The following is a 15000-nucleotide window of genomic DNA, read 5'->3' on the forward strand; positions in this document are numbered from 1 at the left end:
AGCTGGAGCGTCCACTGACGGAGCCTCAGATCCGGGTGGTGTGCCGGCAGACGCTGGAAGCCCTCATCTATCTCCACGACAACAAGGTCATCCACCGCGACCTCAAGGCCGGCAACATTCTCCTCACCCTGGAAGGGGACGTTAAACTAGGTGAGTTGCCCCCCAAACCTGTCAATTTCTTACTATGTGGAGCACAGTGTTGTTTTCTATACTTCGGCACAGTGTAGTTTTCTATACTTCGCTAGACAATTGTGGACATGACGTGTCGTCTACCATGTGGTCTTCTGTGTCACTTGCACCACACTATCGTGAGTTTGTCTCTCAGCTCCAAGGCTATTGTGCCGGAAAAAAAATGTATTAAAGGATGGATTAAACTGCAAAACATTTTCAATTAGAAAAAAAATGAAAGAATTGTGCAATAAGGACAAAGAATGGGACACACATCTTAGGATATGAAAAGAGAAAATCTTCTACCATGTGATATGCTGTGTCCCTTACATCACACACTTGTGAGTTCTGGCTCTAAGACCTCAGCATGAGGATATGAGGATGAGCCATCATGCTATTATAACTACAGCAACCAATGGGGAAGGGTAATCCTCACCTGTGTGTGGGTGTGCGTATGAATGAATCCCTGCTGAGTTAATACAGGCATAAATGGCCTGGATGGGCGGTGACATAACCACATCACCTGGACAGGCCACAGGCTCTGCTGCTTTTGCATTATAACACCTCTTCACACACATGTAAACACACACACACACACACACACACATGCGCACACACACACCTAAATACACACAATAATGGACTCCGTTACACACACAAGCGCTGACTGGCACAAACAAACACACACACACACACACACACACACACACACACACACACACACTCTTACTCTCTCTTGGCTGAAGTCAGCACCCTAATGTCCCCGTACGCACTGTTTGTTTTGCTTGCTGTGGGCCAGCGCCACTACAGCTGTTTACTGACCCGATAAGCGGTGTAGGTTCTCTCCAAAGGAGTTTAAGTAAACACATTTGTTTACTTAACATGTTTACACACATGCACACATTGTTTACTCTGCGTGAGCGAGTACGCCGGCACGTGTGTTCACTTGTGCTCTACTGCAAAATAAATAACGGTGCTGCATGCAAACTGGCCAATTGACTAAGAACAAACACAATCCTGCTGGGTAACATTTGACACGGTGCTTTACCTGTCACTAGCTTTCATTCTCATAGAACTACAGGAATTTCAGCAATTTACGTTTATATTACTGTTGCAGAATTAGTACTGGTTTAGGTATGAACATGTATGTCTTAGTAAATAAAATACTTAAGTAAAAAAAGAAAAAGACATTTGAGCTTCTCTTTTTCTGATTTTGTGTGTGTGTGTGTGTGTGTGTGTGCGCTGCAGCGGACTTTGGTGTGTCAGCCAAAAACACTAAAACCTTCCAGAGGAGAGACTCCTTCATTGGGACGCCGTACTGGTGAGTATGAGCTCACTTCACCTCACACCTCACCTTGACCGCTCCACCCACACAGTGTTTCCTGGTGACTACAGTATGTGTGTTAACTCAATCATTGCCATCACTTAAACTGGTTCATTTCTCTAAAACCAAATGCCCCACCGTATTCTCTTACATAAACATAACCAAATGAGTTAAGTCCTACTATCTAATGTCATCTGTATCTTTTCTTTGTGTGTGGTTGTTTCATCCTAAAGTACAGTAATTTCCTGTGTATTAGCCGCATTGTGTATAAACCGCAGGACAGTGTTTTATGCAAGTAAAAAAAAACAAAACCATATAATACCATATTGACTGCCCCCGTGTATTAACCTCATAGCTAAAAAAATTGTTGGCTAACGGCGGCTAATAGTTGGGAAATTACGGTAATGTCAAGCTTTTCACTTTGTATTTATAGCTTATCACATATTACTAGTATTGTTAAGTGTTAGTATTGATATTTACAATAAGTATAAACATGCAGAAGTATTGCTAAATCTCTAGATTGCAAATATCTCTGTCCTTGAGATATAAATGAATATAAATAGAATATAAATTATATAAATAGAATATCAATGATATAAATAGAATATAAATTATATAAATAGAATATAAATAGAAGGAAAAGTTGCTTATTTTCTGCCTCCCGTTCTTCCACCAGGATGGCGCCGGAGGTGGTGATGTGTGAGACGTCCAAAGACCGGCCGTACGACTTCAAGGCGGACGTCTGGTCCCTGGGCATCACGCTGATCGAGCTGGCGCAGGTGGAGCCGCCCAACCACGAGATGAACCCCATGAGAGTGCTGCTCAAGATCGCCAAGGCCGAACCGCCCACGCTCATGCAGCCCTCCAAGTGGTGAGAACGGACACACACACACACACACACACACACACACACACACACACACACTAAACACACACACACACACACACACACACACTCATGCATGCACACCACCCTGCCACCAAAACCCGCCTGAGGCCAACACTAACATATGCCAGTCTGCCAGTTTGGTACTGGTGGGGGAGGGTTGAGCTCTTCTGGCTATGTAGATTTATGCTGTTGTGTTGTGTTGTGTTGTGTTGTGTTGTGTTGTGTTGTGTTGTGTTGTGTTGTGTTGTGTTGTGTTGTGTTGTGTTGTGTCATGCTATGCCATGCATGTTGTGTTGCTTCATAAATAGTTCAGAGCAAAAACAATGGCCAACTCCATGTCTGCTTTAATAGAAGGAAATGCTTTATGATGGTATGATGATGTAGGCGGTTCCAACAGGGTTGCCACATGGCAGGTATTCCACTAACTGGTTTATTTTTAAACGGCGCCTCACCTTAGCTGCTAATTAAGGCTAGTCAAGGCTTTATCGCTGCCCTGTTTTGGCTAGAGGAATGTGGTTGCTGGCACGACGTGTGTGCTGGTGGATCATAAAAAACAACTCTGCTAACTCACAGAGTGCATGCACTGGGCTTGGAAAAATATGGAATTATAAATTACTGTTTTTCAGACCCGGAAAAGTGTCGGAGATTGTGGAAAAAATGTCAGGATGTTTTGCACATAGTAATATACTACAAAAAGTAGTAAGAAAAGGAAAAGAAAAAAAGGAAAAGTATGGCATTTTTATTTGGGGGGGAAAAAAACATGCACCTCGCTTTTAAAACTGGCGTTAAATCTATTTGGTAAACAGCAAGTTACTCAACACTGCTTATTATGTTGACATTTATGTTTGTGGTTACGTAACAGAGGCTTATTGACCGAATTCTGCGGTGGCTTGCATCCTCTGTCTTAAATGTTATGCTGCTGATTGGGACATGGGTATAACTGTCATAAGGGTTTAAGTGCAGTGGTACATCCTTCCCTTACCTCAGCAAAATCTTTGCCATCCTGTGTGTGTGTGTGTGTGTGTGTGTGTGTGTCCATCTAGGTCGCCGGAGTTCAGTGATTTCCTCAGGCGATCCCTGGATAAGAATGTGGACAACAGATGGAGCCCAGTTCAGCTTCTTCAGGTAAGCACACACACACACACACACACACACATGAATGGATCCACTTGGCACCTGTTCCATGTGGCCCTATTGTATTGCATTGTGCTGGGTCACCATGACAGCTGTGTGCTTGACAGGTCACATCTGCGTTAGGTTCATCCCCGTTAGCCAACGTCAGCAGCAGCGGCAGCAGCTTCTGTTTTCCGCCTCCCAACCCCCCTGCCGAGGCTTAAAGGAACCGTGCCAAAGGCTTAGGCCATTACAGGACAGACAAAAGACAAGACGGAGCACATAAACCCTCCCTCCCTCTCTCTTTATCTCTCTCTCTCCCTCTCTCTCTCTCTCTCTCTCTCTCTCTCTCTCTCTCTCTCTCTCTCTCTCTCTCTCTCGGTCTGTTTGACACTTACACACACACACACACACACACACTATCTCACCTAGGGCACCAGCTCAAGCACATGTGCACGTTTGTGTGCGTTCGCTAACAGAGGAACTCTGGGTGTATAGCGAGAGAAGGAGTTGTGAGTTCAGAGTGACCAGTTATCATTATTGGAGTTACGGAATGGGCTTGAAAATCCAGAACAGCGGCTTACCGCCGATGAAGGTTCTGATATCGAAGAAGCTCCACATCCTGCGGCCCACCATAGACTATGTCCAGCAACAGGTGGCCAAGCCCAGGAAGGTAAGCAGGCAGCTCCGGGAGGTCAGGGCTGGCAGGGTGTGGGCAAGCCGGACGCCCGACAGATGGACACTGCGCTGAAGGTGCCTCGTAGTGAAGGTGCCTCTCTGTACTAGATGTTGTTTGGTAGCATGTTGTTATTTACTAGATGTTGTTTGGTAGCATGTTGTTATTTACTAGATGTTGTTTGGTAGCATGTTGTTATTTACTAGATGTTGTTTGGTAGCATGTTGTTATTTACTAGATGTTGTTTGGTAGCATGTTGTTATTTACTAGATGTTGTTTGGTAGCATGTTGTTTACAATGGATGCTGTAGAGGATCAGCAACAGTCCAGTAGTATTTTCTTTTTACTCCAGTGGGCTTCATTGTTGCTGTTGCTCATGTCGTGTGTGTCATGCGTGTGTGCGTGCGTGTGTGTGTGCGTGCGTGCGTGCCCGTGTGCACACACTTTATTTGGCAAAGTTGATGAGACGGTTCTTAATTGTTTTAAAATTTAAATAAGAATTTATATGGTGTGCTTTCTCAGAGATAACATGAAGATAGAAGTGTAAGGGACTGTGTTGGAGCGACCGGTCAGCCTCAATTGGACTTACCTACATTCGCTCCTAATGCATTTAGCTGGTGATAGACTTAAGGAGGTGTTAAGAAATACAAGATCTTAAATACTGCAGTTATTGAGCTGCAATAACTGCTTTTGCTCATTCAGTTCATTTACCAGAACTTTGGTTGGTCAAAAATGTCAAAAGTGGCAATAAACACAAGACACTAAAACAAAGAGAAAGGTAAAGTGTTGCAAGTGCAAATAAACATTCTTTTTCCTTGACAGCGGTCTGTTATACTTAGCAACGGTCTGTTATCAAAAATATATCAGACCACGGAACATTGGGAAGGCCCATTTAAGTGAATGGAGCATTCTGCAGCATTATGAAGAGCCGTGTAATAAAGATGCAGTAGTCGTTGGTGACTGACTGACTTTGAGTGATGATAGTAAATTAATACAGCACAGTCAGCATAGTGTTTTATTGTCAGTTCAACTCTTCTTTGGTCAATATGTGGTCAGCTTCTATTTAAGGTTGATGTCCAGGGTCAAATAACTGGGGTTAAATAACCTTTGTGTTCACACGTACATTAGTATAAGTCCATGTGACAAGTATGTGGTTGACAAGTATGTGGTACTGGTGACTAAATGGCAAAGACACATCAGCACAGTGTGATTAGAGTAGTGTGAGTTATTCTCAATAAAACTATGTAATAAATATGTAATGACGAGTTTGAGTGGGGTTGATCTTTATTTATTTTTTAACCTTTAACTGGTTTATTGTTTGAATGGGTTTGATATAAAGTGTTTATTATTGTTTTTTTTTCTTCCATTAGCACCCGTTTGTGAGCAGCGTGTTGGACAACAGGCCACTCAGGGAGCTCATCGCCGAAGCCAAGGCTGAGGTCACCGAGGAGATCGAGGAGTCCAAGGAGGAAGAGGAGGAGGAGGACCACGATGCCCAGATGGTGAGTGCTCAGTGTAGTGTGTGATCATAATCTTGTCAACTATACAAATGTTCTGTGTGTAAAAACAGGTGTTGATCATTGTTAGAGTTTAGTTCAGTGTTAAAGTTAGTTCAGTGTTAGTGTAGACTTCAGAGTTAAAGTTAATTCAGTGTTAAAGTTTTGAGTTAAAAAGAAATGAAGCACACTTGACTTTAAATGTTTATTTTATCATTCTTCCATCCATTGGTGCGGCAGGACAGTAACACTCACATAGCTTAGCAGGTTTGAGAGTATGGATATGGATGTGGTAAAACACAGCACTGCCTTTTTGTTTTGAACATATATATATATATATATATATCACAATAGAAAAAATTCAGATAGAGTATATTGCAGTCTAATGGGAGAGGATGGCCACAGGATCTGGCACAGATATAATCATACTGTAGACTTTATGTTAACTTTATGCAAAGGCTGAGCGGAGAGGAAGCGCTGATATTTTTAGCCCAGCTCTGACCTTTGACCTTGGCTGTTGTCGTTGACGCAGCTGCTTCCTGGACACAAGCGCGCGTCGTCGGACGCCAGCGTGGCCAGCTCCGAGGACGAGAAGCTCTCCCAGTCCCCCTCCATCCTCGAGTCCGTCCCCGAGAAGGCCGAGACAGATGTCCCCACCGCCCCTGTCCCCGTCTCTGCCACAGAACCTGCCCCCGCTGCCCCCGCTGCCCCTGCTGCCCCTGTTGCCCCTGTGCCCGCTGCCGCGGTGCCCGTTGCGGACGTACCCAAAGCCAAGGTCCCCGAACCGGTGGAGAACCACATCCAGGAACCTGCTCCAGCCGAAGAGCCCTCTGTCAAGGTGGAGGAGAACGTGGAGAAGGAAGGCGACGTGGAGGAGAAGGAGGTGGAGGTGGAGAGGCCTGTCGTGACAGTGGACGGAGAGGAGCCAAAGGTAGAGGAGGCGCAGGAGGAGGAGAAGGAGGAGGAGAAGGAGGCTGTCACAGTCGTGGAGGAGGCTCAGCCGAAACCAGAGGCAGTGGAGTACCCCGAAGTGAGCCCTGCAGTACCAGAGGAGGTGGAGAAGGAGGAGGTGGAGGAGAAGACTCCGGAACCCCTGGTGGACAGCGAGAAGGAAGTGGACGAGGCCGCTCCCGAAGCCGAGAAGGAGCCCGAGGTGGAGGTGGCGCCGGTCGAAGCTGAGGTCGTGCGACCAGAGACCCCTGTCGCGGCGCCAGCCTCACCAGCCCCCGTCGAGGTGCTCACGCCGCCGGAGTCACCCGCCCAGAAGGTTCCGGAAGAGGAGAAGCCCGCACCCCAGGCTGACAAGAGCACCACGCCCGTCAAGCCCCGCTACGAGCGCGAGAGGGACCGGGAGAAGGACAAGGACTCGGACTCAGGGAACGGCAGTGTGGACCTCAACCTGTCCATCTCCAGCTTCATGGCCAAGAACAAGGAGGCCAACTCTATTAGCATACAGGTGAGTCACTACCCAGAGAATGTTCTGGAACCACAGTTCTACATACATTACCCTGTCTTCTATATGGAATATTGGAATGTTATGGAAAATTGTGGAATGTTATATTGTGGATTCTGCATAGACACAGGATGAGTGATGGGCCAAGACAAAATGTCCTACTTTGGGGACATTAAATTGAATCTTAAACATAGTTATATGTAATTGTGAAGATGTGTGTATAAATATTTTGCATGAGACTGAGTTTTCATTTGTGTGTCTTTGTCTGCAGGAGGCGAAAAGACAGAAGAAGACGCTGAAGAAGACTCGTAAGTTCATGGTCGACGGCGTGGAGGTGAGCGTGACTACGTCGAAGATCATCACGGACAACGACACTAAGAATGAGGAGATGCGCTTCCTGAGGTAAACGCAGGGATGGGATGACACTCGTTAGTTTCTGCTCAGATTCCACCACTGTGTCTTCTCTCTAGCCTAGTCACTCACAAACGCAGCCACACTCACAAAGTCACAGTACAGAGTTACAGTTACAGAGACCATTTTACAGTTTTATAGTTCCATTCGCACATGGACTCTGTCTGCTAAAATACTTGTAGTTGTGCAAGTTGCCTCAGAACTTCCCAAACCAAGCAAACGCCTCTCTCTCTCTCTCTCTCTCTCTCTCTCTCTCTCTCTCTCTCTCTCTCTCTCTCTCTCTCTCTCTCTCTCTCTCTCTCTCTCTCTCTCTCTCTCTCTCTCTCTCTCTGTCTCTCTATGTGTGCAGGCGTCAGGAGCTGCGGGAGCTGCGTCTGCTGCAGAAGGAAGAGCAGAGGGCCCAGCAGCAGCTCAGCAACAAGCTGCAGCAGCAGCGCGAGCACATCTACAGACGCTTCGAGCAGGAGACAACGGTGAGGAGCACACGCCCACGCACACGCACACGCACACGCACACACGGACACACACGGACACACACACACGGACATACATTTGATTCATAGAGTGTGCAGTGTACAGTAAGTACACCCTACTGTACTTAATTGCACTGTAATCACATATAAGAGTCCATCAGATAGTTAATGTGAATGTTCTTTACTGGACAGCTCCAATGTCTAACACAAACCTCACTTCGGACCTTGCAGGGAGGCTACACCAGGAACATAACTGAAGCGTCTACAGCAGCAGCAATTAGCTTCTACTATAATCAATGGAACTGGCTACACCAGAAGTGATGGCGGCTCGTACGTTCGAAAAACCAGTCTTCTAAATCGATTTTTACTGTACGAAACGGAGCGCTTCAGTTATGTGCCCGGTGTAGATCGGTTCGATTTTAAATCTCCTGTTGTGGGTTGGACATATGTAGTGTCATCAAAACGCCCGCCCACGTCAGTCCTATAACGATCACCATGAGTATATCACGGTATGGGAAGCATTTAAGGACACGAAGCATTACACAGTGTTCTGCATTAGCTCATGCAAAGGCTGTTTGTTATGAATGGCTCCCGCGCACTCGGCTTTGCATTAATGGAGAATTTGAGGATTACCCAGCGTGGCTTTAACTGCACGGCTTAATTGGTATTCTCACTCACTGGGACTCGATGACGGTGAGGTCCGGGCCAGTACATTGTGTGTCGCTCGCTTCCTAAGTCCAAATCCATGTGGCAGCTGTTAGTGGGCAGCTGCTGTCCAGCCGAGTTATGTTTTCGTGCTTTTGTGTGAATGGAAGCGGTGGCCAAAAGATAATCACCTTTGAGTGGACACATCAGGGGTGTTGTGTTGTGGTTTATAGTGGGGTGGACTTGATGGCGGGGTGTTGTGTTGTGGTTTATAGTGGGGTGGACTTGATGGCGGGGTGTTGTTGTGGTTTATAGTGGGGTGGACTTCATGGCGGGATGTTGTTGTGGTTTATAGTGGGGTGGACTTGATGGCGGGGTGTTGTGTTGTGGTTTATAGTGGGGTGGACTTGATGGCGGGATGTTGTTGTGGTTTATAGTGGGGTGGACTTGATGGCGGGGTGTTGTTGTGGTTTATAGTGGGGTGGACTTGATGGCGGGGTGTTGTGTTGTGGAGTTGATTGGAGACATATTTTAGTGTGAGCTGTACCGCCTGCTTTAAGCGTTTCGTAATAGCTGCTTTGTGATTACATCACACACACACACACACACAGAGGTGCACCAGCACACACACACACACACACACACACACACACACACACACACACACACACACATACAGGCGCACGGGCACACACACACACACACACACACACACACACACACACACACACACACACACACATGCGTGCCGTTCACCGTATCAGTTGATTATTTTGGGAGTCGTTAATCTGCAGCGCCACACACACACGCACACACACACAGTGTTCTACTCCTCCGCTCTGGATGTTCACTGCCAATCCATGTATAAATCCATACACACTGACCTATGTGCACTTCTGCTTTTTTATTTCTTTTTCTTTTTTGTACTGAGCCATTCATGTGGACTGTGCTTAATCACGGAAGTGCTGAGGGATTAAAAATGATGTATATGAATGTGTGTACAGTATACCCAGTATAATGTATTCATTTGTATGATGCATATGATTCATGTGTGTTTGCATAACTACATTCCTTTAAGTGGCACAAGTCGCTCCATTTAATTAGATTGTGGCTGTGAGTCCTTGACTCTCCGTCCTCTCTGGTCCATCTCTGATAATGACGCGTCCCCGTTGGGTTGACAAGAAAAGGAGGACTGAACAACTCTTTGTGTTGGTGACCCGAGAGGGAAAGTGCCCACCCTCAGGTGGCTGCTGATGGCTGGGTGAAGGCTGTTGGTAAATGCCTCTCGGCCAGTCCGTTTTGTAAGTGACCACCGTAACGAGGCAAGGTAGCGCCTCCGTAATGGTCAGAGTTGCTCAGCAACAGCTTTGCTTTGGGTTTCGAACAAGCTCTTTGTTGTTGCCAAGGTGAGAGAGTCTATCGACCGGTGCGCCTCTGGCTGAACATTGATTGTGCCTCGTCCTTACAAGCCGTTTCTGACGAGCGCCGCAATATTCCTCACACAGAGCGCACAACACATTATTACCCACTACCATCCGCAATTCAGTTTTGATGTTGCGAAAGGTTGTTGCAAAAGGTATTTGAGCACGGCAGCCAATGAAATTACACCTCCCTGTTTTGTGGTCCTGAAGCACCATGTTGATTGGCTTGGATTATTTACGGTTCAGTCAGAGACACCGTGTTTATAACCCGTTTAAAAAGCTGGGACTGTACTATTATTATTAGTAGTAGTAGTAGTAGTAGTAGTATTTATTTATTTATTTATTTTTTAGATATGTTTTCCACTTTTTCCTGCACACACACACACTCACCGTCTTCCCAGTATGTTCATTTACTAGCTCAGGTTATTAGATATTGATTGCAATACAACGCAGTACAGAGGTAAATGTGTGAATGCATGACTGGCTCGAAACGATTACCTTTCCTCCTCCTCAGCATAATAGCCATCAGCCTGGCAGTCTAGGGTGTATTGATCGCACTGGTAGCAAACTTAGGAAGAGAAATTTAAATTGCTTCGCTTTCTCTCTTGCACCGCTTTTACAGTTACTCCCCACGTTTTATAATCGTTTACAACGAGAGCCGTTCGTATCAGTCATGTAAAAGGCAAATCTATCAAGATAAAGTCCTGTAGTAAATAGTGATAAAAATGTAGGCTAAGACAATCATTTCTGATAAGCCTCCTATTCGCTGTGCTGTATTCTCATGGGCACTACCACCATATCAAGTCCTTACAATCAGTAAACCCTTTCCTTTTTCGTTTGAACTGAATTTTGATTTTGGCATTTGAATTATGTCAGATCAGTACATAAAAATTGTTGTTGAACGATTACTAAACACCACCTTAACCCAGCCCCTAACCTTGACCTTAACCATAAATTGTAGTTAACAGAGGTGTCAACTGATGCTCCTTTTAAGTATAAGTATATATACTCTTTTGATCCCGTGAGGGAAATTTGGTCTCTACATTTATCCCAATCCGTGAATTAGTGAAACACAGCACACAGTGAACACACAGTGAGGTGAAGCACACACTAATCCCGGCGCAGTGAGCTGCCTGCAACAACAGCAGCGCTCGGGGAGCAGTGAGGGGTTAGGTGCCTTGCTCAAGGGCACTTCAGCCGTGCCTACTGGTCGGGGTTCGAACCGGCAACCCTCCGGTTACAAGTCCGAAGCGCTAACCAGTAGGCCACGGCTGCCCCCCTTTTCGTTCACACATCTTTTATAACACTGTTTCCCTTCTTCCATTCTTCCCTTCTCTGCCACCTTTGTTTCCGTGTTCCCCCTCGCAGAGTAAGAAGCGCCAGTACGACCAGGAGGTGGAGAACCTGGAGCGTCAGCAGAAGCAGACCATCGAGCGGCTGGAGCAGGAGCACACCAACCGGCTACGCGATGAGGCCAAGCGCATCAAGGCCGAGCAGGACAAGGAGATGTCCAAGTACCAGAACATGCTCAAGAACCGCAAGAAAGAGGTGAGAGGACACGGGCCATGGGTAGAACGTTTAGGTACTAAGAGTGTTGAATTCAAGGAGATTTACAGGAATTGAGTGGACAGGTGTAAGTAGTATTAAAACCTCAAGAAGGAGGTAGTAGGAATTAAACCGAGTAGAACACTGTTACTTCATCGAACCTCGCCAAGCACTGTTCCAATGGCAAGGGTGCTTTAAAATTCTATCAAGTACTGAGTCCTTCTCAGATTTTCTGAAAATTTCCGAGGATGCATGCGTGCATTCTCTGCGTGCTTGGAACACCCACAATCCTGTGCGCACATGATTTTTAATAATGCACACCTGCAGCTTCCTGCACACTCGCTAGTCTGTTCCATAGTGTGTTTTCCGAATGCTAAGAAGAAGCCTTGCCTCGTCTTTGAAGGATTTGACTCAGCAGGACTCGCTCTACCAAGCACGAATCCTTGACTTTGAGAGACGGTCTTAGATTAAGAATATGAAGGTGAAGAGTTGGGGAGCAGTTAAAGACAGGAATGTTGTGGTTCTCAAATAGGCTGTATTTTTTTAAGTGCTAGAATAGGCTGAAAAACCACAAGAAATTGGTAGGAGTAAGAATGCCGATAGCACCTAGGTGAGAGAACAGAGCTGGAGAGAGTGCAAAAATATGGGGAGCAGTTTGAGATTGGAGTGCTAGTATTTATAAACAATCTTTAGGACTCCAATTATTAAGACATGCTGAACTGAACAGAAGTGAATTGTCACCAAAGGCACTAGACACACTCACCAGCATTTTAATAGTGAACAGCTCTCTTTTGAACTTAACATAATGGTGACAGAAATGTACAGCTTTGAAAACTGAATTCAATGTGAAGTCCTATCGGCCTTATATGTATATGTGAGCATACGCAATGTTTTCGCTGCGATTAAGCTCTGGTACCCTCACTAATAGTACGACTAATTGCCTATTGATCGTGCTGTCGCACTGGAAACAAAGGCAGGTTGTGTGTAGTGTGTGGGGGGGAAATGGCTGATGCAGGCGGAGGGTTCAGTGCCTTGTCCAGTGAAATGTACATCATTCGTCCAGCAGCTTTTCTCAACCTGGCTTGTGTTGGAGTCAGTGCATCACATCTGTGTCCTACTTATGTAGCCAAAGGAATTCGTGACCGCACATCAATGGTGCTAGCCTCGGCTTTGAGCATAGCTGTGGCCGGCCGCTGTCAACTGTCAGCATGTACTACTTCCATCTAAACAAGACTTTTGTAAGGCCACTCCAGGAAATGCCATTCCTGTAGGCCTAGCTCTCACTGAATGCAATGCAACAGTGAGAGGGTTTCTGTGCCATGCACCTGGGCTAGTCAGAATTGTATATTTGTAGGGTAAGAGTTGATGCCTGACACCTGAAGGACGCTCACTCCGTGCTTTTTAAGTGAAGTAAATTGATAGACCTCTTCTGCAGTGCTTACATTTACAATTAGTCACAGCTGACGCTTTTATCCAATGCGAGTTACAAAAAAAGGAACAAATCAAGGTACAGTGCCACTAGGATATTTTAGAGCAGCAATAAGAACTACTCGCAGGGGATAAAATGACCAGTCAAAGTCAAGTCAATGGGAAGAAGAGGAGGGACTCGTTGTCCAGGTCTGGTCTTCATTGGTACGATGATGGTGCAAATCTGCCTGTGAGGGTGGGGTGTGTCTGCGTGTGGCACCGTGTCACTGGAATCTTAAGGGAGCCAAATCCGACCTCTGACCCCAGGAAATGGATGAGTAGAATGCAGCTGCTGCCAACTGAAAGGTTTTGGATTGTATTTTTCATTCTGTATTTGTTATTTTCCTTTGCTACCCTGACCATTTTTCTTTTGTGTTATTGCATTCATTAGTGAGACATCAGTGAGTCTGAGGCTTGTCCTCTCTCTCTCTCCCTCTCTCTTTCTCTCTCTCTCTCTCTCTCTCTCTCGCTCTCTCTCTCTCGCTCTCTCGCTCTCTCTCTCTCGCTCTCTCTCTCTCTCTCTCTCTCTCTGGGACTGGTGCCTTGAGAGATTTGTTTGTTGATCTCTCTGTTTCTCTTATTCATTCCTTGCCATCAAATGTGTTTGTGGGATGATGGCCTGGCAAGGCCAAACAGGACATTGGACTGTCGCCCAAACACGTGAGAAATGTAATCATGAAACGCATTAGAGAGGACCTAATCCAAACGCCGCACGAAGAGGTAAAAACTATCACACCTCTCCACCTCGCCTCTGTGTGTCGGACATGACGGCTCTTCACCTTTGGGAACAGATCCACATTTCACAGTTTTATTCTTTCCTTTCTTTTGTTTTTGTATTTTTCTATTCCTTTTTTTAATTCCTTTTTTTTCTTTTATTTTTTCTCTCTGATTTCCACCTATATGCAAGAGGCACTTGCATGGGAGAAAAACAATAACTTTTTAATCAACCTGCTTTGCTGTGGATATGGCTGCTATGGAGTGATTAAGCTCTGCATGTGATTTTAAAGGCACTGACACAGATGCCTGCTTGCATGGAAATCTCTTTAATCACCTTTGCACGCCACTTACAGTACACTGACTTGCTGTGTGACGTGCGTATGGCACCTGTGTGTGTGTGTGTGTGTCTGTGTGTGTGTGATGAATGGGTGCTGACTGCATGATGATGAGTTTGAGTGTCAAGTTGCTCTAACCCCGGTCCGCAAATGCAGGTTTGTGTGTGTGTTCATGTGCTGTGTGTGTGTGTTCATGTGCTGTGTGTGTGTGTTCGTGTGCTGTGTGTGTGTGTTCGTGTGCTGTGTGTGTGTGTGTTTGTGTGCTGTGTTTGGCTGCTTTTTGGCGTGATTGCAGCGTTTTGCTTCGTGCTCTAACCCTAACCCCCTACTCCCCCTCCCCCCCAACCTGGCAGGGCGTGGCCCATGTCATGATTCAGTCTTTCCAGCTCTCATCCTGCACGCTGTTCAACGCCCCCATGCAGGACGTAAGTGCGGCCGGCGGCCGACCCCGCCTCCGCCTCCGCTAACCCCACGGCTAGCGCTTAAAACCTCTCCACTTCACTTCCCTCTACCTGCTCTCTCTACCTGCTCATATGTGTCACTCAATGGCCATGTGACTGAAGAGATGCAGGAAGTTACTTGTAGCAAAGTCCTTTTAGGCAAGTCCCTCCACTCGGTAGCCATATGGCAACGCATTTATCTGGCATCTATTTCGGACAGAACTGCGTGTGCGCAAGTCTTCACAACACCAACCTCGCTCCAGCGGTGAAATCACAACACACGATTGGTACAATGTATTCACAACATACTACATGACTGGCGGGATGTATTCATTTCACATATCGTCTTTTTGCTGCGGAAGGGGCGGGAAATGTGTAGACAGCTGCTATATTGGCGTTACGAACTAACCCCTTCTATGGAGAATTTT

The 15000-nt window shown here is 46.1% G+C and overlaps 1 protein-coding gene across 1 annotated transcript in view; it reads left to right on the forward strand.

Annotated features, from left to right (window-relative positions):
* slkb (STE20-like kinase b) overlaps window positions 1-15000 on the forward strand; it is a 36314-nt gene that overhangs the window by 13126 nt on the left and 8188 nt on the right. The window contains exons 4-12 of the mRNA XM_076289967.1: window positions 1-150; window positions 1417-1489; window positions 2169-2363; window positions 3425-3506; window positions 5540-5671; window positions 6198-7121; window positions 7390-7520; window positions 7879-8002; window positions 11437-11616. Coding sequence (XP_076146082.1) covers window positions 1-150; window positions 1417-1489; window positions 2169-2363; window positions 3425-3506; window positions 5540-5671; window positions 6198-7121; window positions 7390-7520; window positions 7879-8002; window positions 11437-11616 — 1991 coding nt within the window. The remainder of the gene's footprint in view (window positions 151-1416; window positions 1490-2168; window positions 2364-3424; window positions 3507-5539; window positions 5672-6197; window positions 7122-7389; window positions 7521-7878; window positions 8003-11436; window positions 11617-15000) is intronic.

Source organism: Alosa pseudoharengus, unplaced genomic scaffold (genome assembly GCF_046254945.1).
Source record: "Alosa pseudoharengus isolate Yale_2024_CS ecotype anadromous, Long Island Sound unplaced genomic scaffold, YU_APseudo_1.1 YU_APseudo_1.1_scf_1, whole genome shotgun sequence".
In the NCBI taxonomy this organism is placed as follows: Eukaryota; Metazoa; Chordata; class Actinopteri; order Clupeiformes; family Clupeidae; genus Alosa; species Alosa pseudoharengus.